We start from the raw sequence: 17,818 nt of genomic DNA, 5'->3' as shown, positions 1-17,818 counted from the left end.
TAGCAACACACCACAAGCAAAGCCTGCTACTATTTACACAATGAATTGTGTAAAAAAATCCAAAGAGCCCACCCAATTCAACACCTCCTATTTGAAGGCAAAAAGTGTGGGCAAATTCATGAGGCATTTGCTGTTTGATAGAAAAATATTGCATGGGACGAGATTATTTATTTATTCATTCATTCATTCTATTTCTATATCGCCGTTCCAAGAATGGCTCAGGGCAGTTTACACAAAGAAACAATATATAAATAAGATGGATCCCTGTCCCCAAAAGGCTCACAATCTAAAAAGAAACCTAAGATAGACACCAGCAACAGTCACTGGAGGTACTGTGCTGGGGGTGGAGAGGGCCAGTTACTCTCCCCTTGCTAAATAAAGAGAATCACCACGTTAAAAAGATGCCTCTTTGCCAAGTTAGCAAGGGTTAGAGATATCAGTCATGCAGAGCAACTGAACTAAATTACATCATATGCACATGAAACAAGTGATAGTACTTGATAAATGCTTATTAGTTCTGGATGTCAGCAAATTACACAAGTGGACAAATGCTCCAGTTTTGTCTCATCTCAGGACATTCTCCCAGAAGCACTGTCGCTTGTCAATATGTATTTTAGCAAATTCCAGCCTGGCTTTTTAATGACAAAACTGGAGCTTTTTGGCAAGTCACATCAGCTCTATGTCCACAGACGAAAAAATGAAGCTTTCAAAGAAAAGAACATCATACCTATTGTGAAACATGGAGGAGGTTCGGTTATGTTTTGGGGCTGCTTTGCTGCGTCTGGCACGGGGTGCCTTGAGTCTGTGCAGGGAACAATCAAATCTCAAGACTATCAAGACATTCTGGAGCAAAACATACTGTCCAGTGTCAGAAAGCCCTGTCTCAGTCGCAGGTCATGGATCCTCCAACAGAATAATGACCCAAAACACACAGCTAAAAGCACCCAAGAATGGCTAAGAACAAAATATTGGACTATTCTGAAGTGGCCTTCTATGAGCCCTGATTTGCATCCTATCGAACATCTATGGAAAGAACTGAAACATGCAGTCTGGAGAAGGCACCCTTCAAATCTGACTCAGCTGGAGCAGTTTGCTCAGGAAGAGTGGGCCAAACTACCTGTTGACAACTGAGAAGTCTCACTGAGAGCTACAGGAATTGCTTGTTTGCAATGATTGCTTCTAAACATTGTGCAACAAAATATTAGGTTAAGGGTCCCATCATTAGAATGTTGTAAACCGCCCAGAGACGTAAGTTTTGGGCGGAATAAAGATGTTTTAATAAATAAGATAAATAAAATAAATTTTTGTCCATGCCATTTTCATTTCTGTTATTATTTGAAATATTCTGTTGCATCAAAACTCTAAAGCAAAGTCTGATTTTTGTTGAATGCAGAATAAACAATGATGGGTGCCAATTTTGTCAGTTTCAAGTCAGAGACAATTGTGGGTTCTTCTTTTTTCATGGAGGGGTACCAATACATTTGTCCACATGTGTAAGTGCATCTTTTTGGATGTTGAGAGTCTCCTAGGCTATGGGTGAAGAAGGACTTCAATGTTCACTTCAGGACCAATTTGTCGGGGTTGGCTCAGGAGTTCATAGTGGCCATGATGACTATGGGCCTATCCCAAGAGGTCTTGGGACCAATGCACGTTGCTGGTCAGGCGCTTGATCTGGTCTTTTATCCTGATCAGGGTGATATTCAATGGGTGGGGACTCCTGTGATTTCCCCATTGTCATGGATGGACCACCATCTGGTTAAAATTGGACTTATAACCACGATCCCGCCTCCACGGGGGTGAGAGGCCTGTTAGTCCACTTGATAACCATCATTAGAATGGTCCGCCAGAGTTAACATGATTCCAAGAAGCCTTGGAAGGATTTAGTGTTGGCTCTGCCGGTGACCCTGTTGATGCCCTGGTGAACTGGAACAGCAAATTCACCAGGGCAGTAGACATGATCGCTTCAAAGTGTCCTCTCCAACCCGCTTCGAAATTGGCCCCTTGGTATTTGGAAAAACTATGGGGGATGAAGCAGCAAGGTAGACAACTGGAGCGCAAAAGGAGAAAGACTCGACTTGAATCTGACAGATTATAACATAGAGCGCATTTGCAGATCTATGCTCAAGCAATATGTGTGGCAAAGAAGCCTTCTGCCTGTATTGTGTATGCAAGCTCATATCCAGTGAGGTTGTTCAGGGTTGTGAGAGGACAAGTACGTGCCCCTCCTCCTTTGAATCAGAATTTGGAACCTTCAATTATCTGCTGTGATGTTTTAATAACTTCTTTGTGGATAAAATCTCTCGTACAGTATATGGGCTGAGTTACTCAGACCCCATAATCACTGCACTGTCTGATGCAGAGGTGTCCAGCAACTCTTCTTTATTTATTTATCTATCATATTTCTAAACAGCCTGATATGTACATCTCTAACCTTATGTGGTTAGGTTCGATCAGTTTCAGTTTGTGACTCAGCTGCTTGGAACAGTGCAGCCTGTTCTCTTGATCATTGTCCAATATGGCTTATACTATCTGGCAGGTGGGGGTGGGGAGGATTGTAGAAGACCTGGTAGATATTATAAATGATTCTCTGACGGAGCACAGGATGCCTCCTTACCTTAATGAGGCAATCATTACACCTCTTCTGAAGAAGCCTGCATTGGATCCCTCGGAGTTAAGCAACTATAGGCCTGTCTCCAACCTTCCATGGTTGGGCAAGGTAATTAAGAGGGTGGTGGCCTCTCAGTTCCAGGCAGTCTTGGAGTCTATCTAGACCCATTTCATACTTGCATTCGGGTGGGCTGTGGGTTGGAGATTGCCCTGGTTGGCTTGATGGATGATCTCCAATTAGGAATTGACAGAGGGAGTGTGACTCTGTTGGTTCATTTTGATCTCTTGGTGGCTTTTGATACAGATTATCCTTCTGGTGTCTGAGAGGGTTGGGGGTGAGAGGCACTGCTTTGCAGTGGCTCCACTCCTACCTCTCGGACAGATTCCAAATGGAGTCCCTTGGAGACTGTTCTTCAAAATCTGAACTTTTATATGGTGTCCCACAGGGCTCCATATTGTCTCCAATGCTTTTTAACATCTATATGAAACCACTGGGAGAGATCATCAGGAGATTTGGTGAAGGGTATTATCAGTATGCTGATGACACCCGAATCTATTTCTCCATGTAATCATCATCAGGAGAAGGTATAACCTCCCTAAATGCCTGCCTGGAGGCGGTGAGGGGCTGGATGAGGGATAACAAACAGATTGAAACCAGATAAGACAGAGGTACTTATTGTGCAGGGTTGAAACTTGGGAGATGGTTTTGATCTGCCAGTTCTAGGCAGGGTCACACTTCCCCAGAAGGAACAGGTACGCACCCTGGGGGTGCGTCTAGATCCCTAGTGTCCCAGGTTAAGGTAGTGGCTGGAGGTGCTTTCTATCAGCTTCGGCTGATACGCCAGCTATGTCCATTTCTCGAGATAAGCAACCTCAGAACAGTGGTTCATATGCTTGTAACCTCGACTTGACTACTGCAATGCGCTCTATGTGAGGGTCCTTTGCACACTCTGGAAACTGCAGTTGGTACAGAATGCGGCAGCCAGATTGGTCTCTGGGTCATCTCGGAGAGACCATATTGCCCCTATACAAGAGAGCTACACTGACTGCTGATAGGTTTCTGGACGAAATACATGATGGTTATAACCTATGAAGCCCTAAACAGTTTAGGTCCTAGCTATTTAAGAGAACGCCATGGGCCCTACTGCCCATTGAGATCATTCAGAGAGGTTCCTCTGCAGTTGCCACTGGATCGTCTGCTGGCTACACAAGGATGGGCCTTCTCTATTGCTGCCCCAAGACACTGGAGCGCACTCCCTGCTGAAATATCCCCATCTCTTACAACTTTTTAAAACTCTCTAAAGACTTATTATTTCACCCTAGCTTTTTAACTGGACTGTGGTTTTAAATTGTTTTAAGGTTTTCATTTTTAATCTGTTTTATGTTGTAAACCACCCAGAGACGGAAGTTTAATTTGAAAAATAAATAAATAAATAAATCTTTTATCATCCCTGAGAGAGGAAAATAAACAAAAAATAAGTTAGAAGGGATGTGCGCTTTACTTTTCAAACTACACTCAGAACTGCGTGGTGTAGTGGTTAGAGTGCTGGACTAGGACCGGGGAGACCCGAGTTCAAATCCCCATTCAGCCATGAAACTAGCTGGGTGACTCTGGGCCAGTCACTTCTCTCTCAGCCTAACCTACTTCACAGGGTTGTTGTGAGGAGAAACTCAAGTATGTAGTACACCGCTCTGGGCTCATTGGAGGAAGAGCGGGATATAAATGTAAAAATAAAATAAAATAAAATAAAATAAATAAATAAAATACTGGAAGGGATACTACTTTCATGCACCCTGAAAAGAAAAAGCAACTTGTGTGGCAATTCTTACTTGTGTGGCAGTTCAGGGCAGCCCTCTGTAGCAGCAGCAGAAGGTCTGAGAGGAGCCAGAAGCCTCTGTGCATCCTGTCTGCTTAACAAACGTGGTGTATGCTGCTCCCAGTAGATTCCATTTATTAAGCACGTAGCATAGGGTGCAATCTGTAAATACAGCCATGAATCCCTTTTTAGCTTGTACAATGACTTACTTGATTCACAGCTATACCATTCAATAATCCAAGGAAATGTGGAATGGCGTGTTATTTGCTCTTGATAACATGCCTGATATTCATCTGCTCACAGGACATCAAATACATTAGGTCATCATTAGCTTAATTTAAAAAAATAAAACTCATAGGCAACACTGAACGGAAAGGAGCTAGATGGAACTGCAGTCTTCGCATCAGCCACCCAATCTTCCTTCTACCTTTCTTCCAGGCTAGTCAGAAAGAGAGGGCTGTACTGGTTAGAGCCGGCTCCTCAGACAGGCCACCAACCTGCATCCATTCACTGCACAGACAGACTGGCTCTAAGGAGGAAGTGAGAGGTTTCTCCTAGTTCAGCCCTCAGCCAATGCAAAGTCTTTTTCTGAAAGAACCTGCTTCCCAGTAGATGGAGAGTCCAATGCTTGGACTATGGGATGGCAAAAAGTAGGAAGAACACCAGAAGTAATTGGGCAGGTTTGACACTATCTGGAATACCTCATTGTATTAGAAGCCCCTACACTGAAGCAATTAGGTGATGTGCTTACATCAGTGTTAAAACGAGATGTGTAGAGTTCCGGATGCTTGTCATATTCCACAGGGTCATACACCCCATCACTCTTCCTTACAAGGTGATGGTGACGACTTAGCACTGTCCCATATACTTTTCTGAGGTCTGTGAAGGAGTACAACAAATGAGAGGAATACCAGACACTGCAAAGCTTCTAATGAACGTCACACAATTGCCTTAGTAATACCTCCAGTTCTAGAGACCTCCTTCAGCTCATGGGGCTCCACAAATTCACAAGGGAGGGCATTAAACATTTCTTGGGCACCCTGAAAATAAAGAGGACCCTCAGTTAAGCACACAAATGTAAAATGGAAAGAGGCTTGTAGGCTCACTTCACAATATGTGCTTAGCTTGATGTGTATAACATTAATAGCTTTTTTTGTTGTTTGTTTCTATGATAATACATTAATACTACCCATTGAAAAACTTCTTACCTTCGAGACATTACCGGTACCTGTAAACACAAATGTTATGGGTCCAATAGATTTCGGCATCAGGCCTAGAGAAATTTCATAGCCAGCATCCCGAACTGCCTGTACAGCCTGGCTGCTGTTTCTGTAGTTATGGGCCATACCAATGTGCTGAAACCAAAGGCAAAACATTAGCATCATCAGACCGACAACAGAGCGGACAGATGAAAAAAAACCCTTCTGGCAATTTTGTACACAGCCTTACCATGAAAGGAGTATGATGTCCCAGAGCAAGAAACCGCAATCCCATTCCATGTAAAATATTGATCATACCTAGGTCAGAATTACAATTTATAATTGTACAACAGAATCACTCAAGTGACAGAAATATTACAATTAGCTGACTTGGAAGTATAACGCTGCAGAGGACCAAAAGGCCTTGTAGCCCAATTGTCTGGGCAAGGTGGCATATCAATCATCAGCCAATGCAACCAAACCATACAGGGTCAAAGCAATATGAACAGTCACTTCAGCAGCAGATTTGGGAGGGGTGCATTTTTTTCTGTTACCCCAACACTGTGTCTCATTTAAAAAATGAGCAGGCAAGGAAGGATGCTGTTTTTACTGCTCAATTCAGGTGTGGAAATGTCTGAGGCCAGCCTGCAAAGAGCAAATTCCTCCAGATGACCTAAGGAAGCAAGCCAAGCAACACAGGAAGACAAGAGAACTCTCATTCCCATGATCACTAACTCAAGCGATGTTAAGCCCATGATTGCTGCAAGCCCATGATCGTTAACTCAAAAGAAACATACATCAAATCCTTCTTGTCAAAATGGTAAGTATGCAGTATTTTCTCTAGATACCTGCAACACCGGCCCACTTTCCAAAGGCTACAACTCGCACTCCTCTGTGATCCACCATTTTCTCATAATCTATCAAACGAATGCCCTAAAAATACAAAGGAAGTATATATATATATATACTGTATATCCATATCTCCTCATTATGGCTATTTACTTGAGTACATTTTTTAAAAAAATCACAGCAACCATAGAGCCCCTGGTGGCGCAGTGGTAAAAACTGCCACCCTGTAACCAGAAGGTTACAAGTTCGATCCTGACCAGGGGCTCAAGGTTGACTCAGCCTTCCATCCTTCCGAGGTCGGTAAAATGAGTACCCAGAATGTTGGGGGCAATATGCTAAATCATTGTAAACCGCTTAGAGAGCTTCCAGCTATAGAGTGGTATATAAATGTAAGTGCTATTGCTATTGATGCATACAATGGAAATGAAATACTTTCTTACATAAAACTTGGACATAGTACATCTCCTGCATAATCCCATTATAGTAAAGGGATGTTCTCAGGAGCAAAAAAAAACACAAACCCAACCCTTCTCCAGCAGCTTCCTTTAATTTTGTTTCCTGACAAAATGTACCTTTTAAAAGTTGTTAGTATTCACCCTGCAGCAAAACTGTTTGTTTAAAATATTATGTACATTTTAAAATATCATTGGCTATAAATCAAGCAAATCTCCTTAGATTTTAAGACAAGAGATTGCACCAACTGGCTTTGTCCCTACAATCAAATTATATTGTCTCCTTACTGTCAGTTCATATAATGTACTTACTGTCAAATCAACACAGCCTCAGTTCTTCCAGGTACCTGCTCATATGAACATACTTAATAGATCAGATGTCCCCAACATTGGGTTCCCAGCTAGTTAGACTACAACTCCTATCATCCTCAGTCACAAAGGCTGAAGGCCACTGTGGCTGGGAATGACGACATGTAATAGATGAACCAGGAGATTACCAATAATCAGCAACAACTTTAGAAGGGTCACCTTGATCACAGAACATGGTGCTAACTATAACCATGACTGCCCAATCCACACAATATTATTTATTATTCATATTGATAACCCACCCCTCAGCCAAGGAGAGTGAATAAAAACATTCATAAGCAACAAAAAGCATACAAAATAGCAATCAACCAACAAAAATAAAACCAAGGAAGCACCACCTGTGCAGCCACTAAAGCTTATGGGTAACAGCTATTTAAGCCCAGTAGAATCCTGGATGGACAAATGCACTTGGAATAAGATTATTACTTGTAGATGTGTGTCCTTCTTGGTACTGCTCTCATTTTTAAAAATGTTATTGCGTAAACAATCCACAGTCATAGTAGAATGAGGTCCTCAAAGAGCTAAAAATGAGCTTCTCGGTCGCTGCCCCGAGATTGTGGAATGCACTCCCAGCTGAGATACAATCCTCCCCATTACTAGCAATTTTTAAAAAACACCTGAAAACCCATCTTTTTGCCCAAGCTTTCTCAGCTTCCTATTTTTTTAGGTTTTAATTTCTGGTTTGTTTTAAAATTGTTTTTAGTTTTTGTATATGCTTTTAACTTGTTTTATGCTATTGTTAACCACCCAGAAATGAAAGTTTGGGGCAGTATACAAATTAGATAGATAAGATAGATAAGATAGTTACTACTGAGGCGATCAGGCTTTGGTTTGAGCCGAATCAGGCCTGGTTTGGCTCGAACCAGCTCAGAGCATACTGGTAAAGGGAAATCTGATAAGGATTTCCCTTTACTAGTAAAGGAGCAGGCCAGGGGGTTTAAATAAAATGAGTTGGGGCAGGATGAAAGTAAAATTTTACCTCAGATTTGCCACTACTGCTGCTAGCGGTAGTGGGGATGGTTGGGGTGGCGGCAGGGTTCTCCCCAACCCCTGAGTGGACAGGCCTGTTTCGGGCCTCTGCGCATGTGTGGATGTTAAAAAAAAAGTCACCTCTGTGCATGTGTGGAGGCCCGAACCGGTCCTACCCACTCCAGGGAGCAGGGGGAGCCACCACCACCACCCCCGACCACTGCAACCGCCTCTGGAGGCAAATTTGAGGTAAACCTTTATTTTTCTCCCACCTCAACTTTTTATTTAAGCCCCCTGGTCCCCCCTTCCCCTGTACTGCTAAAGGGGAATCTTTACCAGATTCCCTTGTGCCAGTACAGCCTCAAAAACCCCAAACCGGGCTCAAATTCAAACCGAACCAGGTCTGGGTGTGCACAAAACTGGACCAGACCCGGTTCAGCTCAAACCGATTTGGCTTTTCTGGTTTTGTGCCTATCCCTAGAGGAGATAAGCTCCTCCTTGATTCTGCCCTTAGCACTTCTGCTCAGCAGTCACATGCTGCCAAGACTTGGGCTCCTTCAGAACCAAACTATAATTTTATATTATTTAGATTTAGATAGAGATATAGATCTATAGAGAGAGAGCCTGTAGCTATAGCTATATATTTAGATGGATGGCTCCTGTCCCTCAAGGAATGGGACATTTATTCTCTTGCAGACAAGGGAAGAAAGGCCAGGACTATCACCATGACCTAGATGTGTGTTCCATTACACCAGGCCTGCACAACATAAGGCCCAGGGGCCGGATTCAGCCCACAGGGACTATTTTGCTGGCCCCTAGGAATCCTGCTGCATTGGATTGAGCAGGGACAGGACCTATTTTCTGGCAACTATCCTTGATTATAACTATGGGTCCATTGACAGGGGAATAGATTCAACCACAAGCAGCTAATAGTGTTTTTAATTTTAATGCAATAATGTGCTAAAAAATTACCTTGGCCCCTGCACACCAAGTTGTGGATGGTTCCGGCCCATCAGGGCATTGGAGTTGTACAGCCCTACATTACACTGTGAAAGGCCTAAACATTTGTTTTCCTTTAGATCTGGTAAGCTCACTAGGAGGAAGCAGAGGTGCTCTTACCCCTGGACTTTGGGGCCAAAGTCCAGGGCCTCCACAGCCCGAGGGCCCCCAAATCCTCTTTAGTCTGTCCTGGGTGGTGTGGTTGTCCAGCAGAGCATGATGATGCTTAATTTGCAGGGGGTGGGGGGTGCCTCCAAAGGCCTTTAGGTCCAGGCTTCAAAATTACCCAGGTGCACCTCTGGGAGGAAGTATGAGAAAACGGATCCATCTTCTCAACAGATATAGCACTTTGGTAGAAGAGTTCAGGCAGATGGACTAGAGGCTGAATGATTATTATGAGAGTCTAAATTACCTGTCAAGTCTAAGGAAGAAGTGGAAGGGCAGAGTTGAGAACGTATGAGGCAGTTTTGTTGTAAGGGTCTATGAGAGGAAGGTTTCCACTTCTTGAGCTGTCAGTCTCAGTACTCAATTTGCTACAATATTACAAAATATTTTGTAAGAGGCCAGACTTGACAATTAGTAATTAAAAAGGTTTACCTACTGACTTAAATGAGGCACTTAAACACATATTGATCTCACACCACCAGTGCCGTTTTAGTTCATACAGTTGTGAGGCCATATATTAAGCAAGGTTTGGAAAACAGACAGTCCACAACACACATATATTTGCACATTTCAAAACACTTAGCATTGTGCAAAGCCAGAAGAATAAGGGCACAATCCAGCTAATGTTAACCACCACAAAGATATTCAATAGAAAAAGTAAAGTAAAGTAAAGTGTGCTGTCAAGTTGCTGTCGACTCCTGGTGACCACAGAGCCCTGTGGTTTTCTTTGGCAGAATACAGGAGGGGTTTACCACTGCCTCTTCCTGCACAGTATGAGATGATGCTTTCAGCATCTTCCTATATTACTGCTGCCTGATATAGGTGTTTCCCATAATCTGGGAAACATAACAGTGGGGATTCGAACCAGCAACCTCTGGCTTGGTAGTCAAGCCATTTCCCCAGTGCACCATTAGTTAAGCATCTCCTTAAATACCTTGAGCTGAAATCAGTGGGGGACTTTGAAGTGTTTAAACACTGCTGATCATCAAAGATGTCAAACTTCACAAATACTCTAATTTACACCTTCTGGACTTGCATTTCACAATGCTATTCAATAATAAGTTGATAATCGTAATTAAATACAATACTACCTTGCTGAGGATCTCATCCAACAAGGACATGTTTGCCTCTTGGGCTTTAATAGTATGAGAGAAGAACGCGTAGTTTTTATTGGGGATTAGTTTATCCTCTGGAGGTCTCTTCACACCCACAATCAGGCAGGCCTCTGAAATATCTTCCTGTATAATACCACCAGCTTTAACATAATCCTGTAAATAGAGGATGGAAAACAATTTGACATCCTGAGCCACACTGAAGAAAGGCAGGTACCATTAGATTGTCCTGTAGACACTACACTACTCAAGAAACTGTGCTTTATTTAAGTATTGGTCATCCATTCCAGCAAGAAAATATACTTTTCCACAAGGAGGAAGTCATGGGAGAATACACTACCATTCTTCTCTGTTTTTTTCTTCAGATTTTTGTGAAACTGGCATATCTGCAGGTTATCCCAAGTCTGCTGGTGCCTCTCTCTTGCCAGTGGGTGCTCTGGTTATACATCCATAAGTATAACATTTCTGGCTCTTTGGGGAATAGATATAAGATGCCGAATGCATGCTATACTCCACATTTCTTTTCCTTATAATTAATGATACACACACTAGTACTTACTTTTTCATGAATGGCCCTTTGGTTGGACGGTTGCACCAGAACTTTGTATCCCAGGTTGGTTAACTGTTTGACGTGTCGTGGGGCCAGAGGTGCTCTTCTTTCCCAGGCATTAACATCCTCCCTCCTGATTGCCAGGACAGACTTATGGTAATGCTGCCATCTTGAAAGATGGCTCTCAAACCTACTTCCTGTGTGTTTGAATGCCCAGAGCATGATCAAACCTGACAGCAGCAAAGACAAATAATAAGCAAAATGCAACAGGAAAGTGCTTTGAAACCACTGTGTTTGTGCAAAACAAGATCTGGTCTCCTTAGAAATCTGCTGTAAAGACCCACCATCGGTTATTATTTAACATAATGAGCAGCACCGACAATAACTACACATTTCCAATTACCCCTGATGCTAATAAGTCCAGCTTTCTCAAACAAGAAAAAGTTTCATTTGCCTTCCTAACTAAACGCAAACTTGATATAAAAATAATCATAAGGGAAGCAATGGAGTAACGTATCAAACGTCACATTTGCACCTTAAATGTAGGTGTAATCGCTGAAAATAATTTTTAGAATTCCAGATAGTATAACAACTGAAGGATGAAAGGCCAGTAACATAAGCAAACCAATCAAACTAAGCCAACAACATATGTCAACCAATCCATATTACTCTCCCCTCAAAAATTCTGAAATAAGAGTGAATTCACAAGACTATTCCCCACTCCCTACACAATACAGTACTTCAATCATTCCACAATAACGGTCATATAGTACAGGATTGTGTGAAGGGACCAACCAGTCGGGATCATCAGATTCACAACAGTCCATAATTTGAATGCTTGTTGGACATTTCCCACAATTCAATGCTTCACTGTGTAGAAGCCACACATGAGCACTTAATGGAGGAAATCTGAAGATATAAATTCTCCTTATCTTTGAGAAGAATGGGCAAATGCAGACATGCAGGCTGACATACTGTACTGAGGGAAATTACTCAGGTTAATCCTATTGCAATTAGGAGGACAAATTTAGGCATGTCTAACTTGTCTTTTTAATCTCAGTGGAGCTACTTTGTGTAATTTTGCTCAGTATGATCCCAGTCCAATAAAGACTGGGCCTAGTTATTCCTGATAAATTATTCTGGAAGGCAATATATTGAAAGGCTGGGAGAAAGACAAGTTCTTATCAGTCTTGAGCTACCCTTATTGAGACTACAAGAAGGTTGTTAAAAGGGACACTTTAATGCAATTAGAATGGAGAGGAGAGCTGGTCTTGTGGTAGCTAGCATGACTTGTCTCCTTAGCTAAGCAGGGTCCACCCTGGTTGCATATGGAGACTAGAAGTGTGAGCACTGTAAGATATTCCCCTCAGGGGATGGAGCCGCTCTGGGAACAGCAGAAGGTTTCAAGTTCCCTCCCGGGCTTCTCCAAGATAGGGCTGAGAGAGATTCCTGCCTGCAACCTTAGAGAAGCTGCTGCCTGTCTGTGAAGACAATACTAAGCTAGACAGACCAATGGTCTGACTCAGTATATGGCAGCTATCTATGTTACTAATGTCTTTGGAACTGTATCCAAATTAGTTGCAAATGTTGCTCCTTTCCCAGTGGCTATGAACAGTATCTGCCTACTAGGGAGGAATGCTAAAAACCTAATTTCGCCTCAGGCTAAACATTCCAGGCCTTAGGAATGCAGAAAAGGAGGCAGAAGAGTGAGGAAGGGTTGCTTGTTATTTTCTTTATTCACTGGCCTATAACATGTAAAAGGCAGGCACTACAAATGTGTGGAGCAGCCACTTTGCCTGAAGCCTACAAAAACACACTCTCAAGTAGTACTAAATGGGAACAAAGCTTGGGCTCCAATCCTATACACACCTACCTGGGAGTAGTAAGCCCAAGTGGGTCTTACTGAGAAGGGTGTGGCTATAATTGAGCAGATGGGTTCAAAGAACCGAGGCCCCGCAGCTCCTAAGGGGGCCCCAGCTCCACCTCTCCCTATTTTCTTCATTATGGGGAAGGGGGGGCCAACACTGGCCCTTTCTCCCCTAGCTAGCTACACCCCTGCTTCTGAGTGCACAGGACTGCGCTGTGAGCCTGACTGAGAGCCACTGGCTGCACTGGAAAGTGAAAGAGGACGGAAACAAGACGACCACCTGCGCTCCTGTAAAATTCCAGAAACAGAAAACCCTCTTTGGGGAGGAGGGCAGCGGCTCAAGTTCAGGCTGAAGCCACAAAGAGCAAAGTCGTCTACCAGTCCCTTACTCTGTGCAATGAAACACCCCAGTCCCTCTGCTTTCCCCACTCAGTGAAAGTGCTGTTCCTAACATGGGTGCCCAGAGGCCTAGGACAAAAGATTTCAAGAACGACGTCTGGATCACCCGGCAGGATTTGCCGCAGCATGAGCACGTGTGCGGGCCGGGCTCCTAAGCCCCGATTCCAACGACCTTAGGTCAGCAACCAGGAACCTGTAGCTGCGGCTGCAAGGTGGGTGGCCTCGATTACGACAGCGTTGAATGCACCACCGAGACACCTTAAAGGCCACGTTGAAGACAGATAATCATCAGCCTAGAGAGACTCTATCTATATGGTTGCTAAGAGTCAGACACCAACTTGACGGCACTTAAACCAGTCGATAGCTGCGGCCGCAGACGGCCCCTCTGCAGAGCACACTTGAACTCATCGCTTACCTGACGCGCAAGGACTCGAACGCGGGCGAAATGGGAGTCCTGCGCGGCACTTCCCGAGCGGGGCTGCGCTTACGCAAGAGGAGACGGCCGCCCACCAAGCATTACTATTTACAGAAAGAAAAGGCGGGGGAGGCCTCCCCGGCGGGAGCCAATCCCGAGCGACCTCCGGGGCACAGCCTCCTCCTTCCGCTAGGCTGAGAGGCTGGCCCCTGCGTCACATCATGGTCGAGCCCCTTCCCCTCCCCGCCCCTCCTCTCCGGCGTACCCGCCCCCACGTCCTGTCCGTCTGTCTGGGGAAGATCTCAGAGCGCCGGCTGGAGATGCCTGTGGGGGTGTCTCCCCACAGAGACAAGCAAGATGTTACTGTGGCATTTGAAAGCTTGGCAGGGGCAGGGCATGAGCTTTCGGGGGCCTCCACTTTGTCGGATGCATGAAGTTTAGCCTCCGCGGGTTCATAAAACGCAAGAAGTCTAGACTGTGATATTTGAGCCTGCCAGGTACAGTGCCAGAGAAAGCCAGCAAGTGGGGCGCTCGCTCCTACCTCTCCCCCTGTGCCTTGACACCTGGGAGGGAGCTGCCAGAGCCACAAGCCTCTCCCCTTCGGAGCTCTTTGCTTCTGTGGCGCATGCTCTCTGCCAGCCACCCCCGCCACACCTCTTTGCATCGATGAGGGTCCTCTTCCCTAACCCCTAGTCCTTCTCCCACGAGTTCTTCTTCTCCCACCACCAGCTCAGCTGCTGCCGCTGGACCTCCGTCCTCAGCGAGTTTCCCAGCAGCAGGCAGGCTTGGAGAGTTGGGAGACCGGTCAGTCTGAGGCAGCAGCAGGACGGTAAGCAAACAGGCTTCGCAAGCAGCAGCAGGCTTTTTGCCATCTCCATTTTCAGCTTCTCTCTCGTCAATAACATAAACACAGGGGAGGGGGGGATGAAGCCACTGCTTTGTAATTAACCCTGGGCTGGGGGGGCGGGGGCGGGAGACAAGCCTCCTTGAAATTTGGTGTCAGCGGCTGGGTGGGGAGCTTGTGTGTCCTGAATGCATCCAAGGAAGGCCCCTTTGTAGACGATCAGTTGTTTTCTGGGGGGCTTGTTGCTCCCCATCCCTGCAGGATCAGGTCCATACACACCCCAATGCACTGAGGAGCAACATCCCCCCCCCCACACAGAGAGAGAATTAAATAGGAAGAGAGCTGGTCTTGTGGTCAAAGGTGCACCTAGGTAATTTTGGAGCCTGGACATAAAGGCCTTTGGAGCCCCTCCCACCCCACTGCAAGTTAAGCATTTTAACACTTAGGCTCTTGGAGGCACAAGTTAAGCATTTGAGTTAAGCACAAGCAAACTCACCCAGTTTACTCACAAACACACCTAGCTTAACACAAGTTAAGCATTTTAACACTTAGGCTCTTGGAGGCACAAACCACACCACTCAGGACAGACTAAAGAGGATTTGGGGCTCCCCAGGGGGTGTGGAGGCCCTGGACTTTGCCCCGAATTCCAGGGGTTAGAGCACCTCTGCTTGTGGTAGCAAGCATGAATTGTCCCCTTTGCTAAGCAGGGTCCACCCTGACTTGCATATGAATGGGAGACTTGATGTGTGAGCACTGTAAGATATTCCCCTTAGGGGATGGGACCACTCTGGGAAGAACACCGGCATACAGAAGGTTCCAATTGCCCTCCTTGGCATCTCCAAGATAGGGCAGAGAGAGACTCCTGCCTGTAACCTTGGAGAAGCCACTGCCAGTCTGTGCAGACAATATACTGACTGAGCTAGATGGGCCAGTGGTCTGACTCTGTGTAAGGCAGCTTCCTATGTTCCTATAAAAGTGGCAACAGCTGTAAGAGACAGACAGCAGAGCAACTGAAAGATTTGTGACTAGGTCTTGGTGACTGGGCAGGTCCACAACACTTTGCCCCCGCCCCTGGACAAAAAGCAGGACAAACCAAGAGAGGAGTGTTGAGCAGTTTAAATGGGTGGAAAGCCTGTGGTGACTTTTTTCACTTTGAAATATTGAAAGTGGGTCCCTGTTGACAACCCTACAGTGTAGTTCAGTGAAGTCATGCCAACATATTGCAGATGGCAGTGTTGGAGTAGTGTTGAGATTCTACATCTTTGGGTAAACCTGCAGTGTGGTGTGGATTTTTCTGTAGACTGGAGATAGGTGGGGGGTTGCAACCAAGCTGTATTATGCTCCTACTAGTCATTAAGCCTGTTAAAATTAATGGGCGCTAGATGCGTTGGCCCGTCACCGCTTCGCCGCCCGCCCGCCTTCTGGCCGCCCCCGCCTGCTGGCCGCCCCCGCCCGCTGGTGCCCCGCCCGGCTCTCCGCCTCGGCCCTCAGCTGGGCCCGCTTCCCCAGGGCTCCGGCTTCCCCCGGGCCCACCGTTTTCTCCGGCCTCCTCTGCCACCGCCTCCTGGCCGGGCCCACCACCTCCTCTGGCCGAGGCTGCGGCTCTGCCGCCACCTTGCCCGCACCGCGTCCTCTTGCTGAGGCGGCGGCTCTGCCGCCGCCTCGCTCGGCTTCCCCCACCGCCTCCTCGTCTCGTCCGGCCCCTCTGCAGGGCCCACTTCCCCAGGGCTCCGGCTTCCCCCGGGCCCACCGTCTTCTCCGGCCTCCCCCGCCGCCTCCTCCCGGCCAGGCCCACCGTCAGGTCGAGGTTGGCGCCGCCAATGTTCCAGCCAATCAGACACCCCCTGCAGTCTCCCCCAGGCCCACCTCAGGTCAAGGTCGGCGCCACCAATGTTCCAGCCAATCAGACGCCCCCTGCAGTTCACGCATGCGCAGAACGTCCGCCAGGGACACGGACGCAGATACCCAACCATCTTATTATATAGGATTAGGATCCCTTCATTTGGATGGGTGGCTGAAATTCATTGGGGCTGTCAATTGTTTGACATTTATCTCTCATGTTGGTATCCTGCCCTGCTTCCCAGAGGCTCAGGGTGGCATACAGTGGTTTAATCTATACAACAGCCTTGTGAGGTAGCTTAGGCAGAGTGTGTGTGTCATGACTGACTAGTCCCAGATCCCCCAGGACGCTCGAGGCTGAGCACAGGGGGTTTAGATCTATATGGGGGAAAGAGAGAGTTTAAAAACATGCAAAGAAGCCAACAGCTCTGCTGTTCTCCTCATTCAAAGTCAGACACTCTAAGATCCATCTTGATTATATTTGATTAAAACCTCAGATAACTTGACCCTGCAATCATGAAAATGGTCCTTTTCTTCAGAATATCTGTGTAATCTTTTGAAGCGGGGTTCATTTTTATGGGTTCCAAAGACAACTGACAATATATTCTCTGTACTAGACCTATATTGTACCAGACCTACATAAGGATTCTTTGGAGAGTGTCAACAGGTGTGTGGATAAAGGTGATCTAGTTGATATAGTATACACGGACTTTTGAAAAGCTTTCGACAGAGTTCCTCATCAAAGACTCTTGAGAAAACTTAGCAGTCATGGGATAAGAGGACAGGTTTGTGTGTGAATTGGTAACTGGTTGAAGGACAGGAAACAGAGTGTGGGTATAAATGGACAGTTCTCTAAATGGAGGGAAGTAAGAAGTGGGGTCCTCCAGGGATCTGTACTGGGACCAGTGTTTTTTAATTTATTCATAAATGATCTAGAAATTGGAGTAAGCAGCGAGGTGGCAAGATTTTCAGATGACAGCAAACTATTGCAATGAAATCCAAAACAGATTGCGTGGTGGATAGCTCAGATTGCTAGGAGCTCCAAAAGGATCTCTCCAAACTGGGTGAGTGAGCAACAAACTCAGGGCAGGTGCTGTTCAATGTTAGCAAGTGTAAAGCGATACATATTGGGACAAAAAACCAAACTTCACATATACACTGTTGAGGTCTGAGCTGTGGGTGAGGAGAGAGACCTTGGGGTCGTGGTGGATAGCTCAGAATCACTAGGAAAGGGATTGAAAATAAAACTGCTAATATCATAATACCCTTATACAAATCTATAGTGTGGCCATATTTGGAGTACCATGTACAGTTCTGATCACTATACCTCCAAAAGGACATTATAGAATTGGAGAAGGTGCATAAG

At 45.6% G+C, this 17,818-nt stretch overlaps 1 protein-coding gene across 2 annotated transcripts in view; it reads right to left on the bottom strand.

The window, feature by feature from the left end:
• AASS (aminoadipate-semialdehyde synthase) overlaps nt 1-13,930 on the bottom strand; it is a 49,748-nt gene extending 35,818 nt beyond the window's left edge. Inside the window, exons 1-9 of one of the 2 annotated variants that reach the window (XM_053255936.1) lie at nt 13,770-13,930; nt 11,098-11,318; nt 10,518-10,694; nt 6,472-6,556; nt 5,874-5,941; nt 5,633-5,779; nt 5,386-5,464; nt 5,176-5,303; nt 4,438-4,586 (exon numbers count right to left, since the gene is read on the bottom strand). In XM_053255936.1, coding sequence (XP_053111911.1) covers nt 4,438-4,586; nt 5,176-5,303; nt 5,386-5,464; nt 5,633-5,779; nt 5,874-5,941; nt 6,472-6,556; nt 10,518-10,694; nt 11,098-11,310 — 1,046 coding nt within the window. In that variant the 5' untranslated portion in view covers nt 11,311-11,318; nt 13,770-13,930. Of the gene's footprint in view, nt 1-4,437; nt 4,587-5,175; nt 5,304-5,385; nt 5,465-5,632; nt 5,780-5,873; nt 5,942-6,471; nt 6,557-9,673; nt 9,795-10,517; nt 10,695-11,097; nt 11,319-13,769 lie in introns of those variants that run through there. The other variant, XM_053255937.1, reaches the window with a different exon arrangement.
• Between the last annotated feature and the right edge of the window lie 3,888 nt (nt 13,931-17,818).

This window comes from Hemicordylus capensis, chromosome 5 (assembly GCF_027244095.1).
Source record: "Hemicordylus capensis ecotype Gifberg chromosome 5, rHemCap1.1.pri, whole genome shotgun sequence".
Lineage (NCBI taxonomy): Eukaryota > Metazoa > Chordata > Lepidosauria > Squamata > Cordylidae > Hemicordylus > Hemicordylus capensis.
The sequence above is the reverse complement of the archived record's forward strand: the minus strand, read 5'-3'. Positions and strand labels throughout refer to the sequence as shown.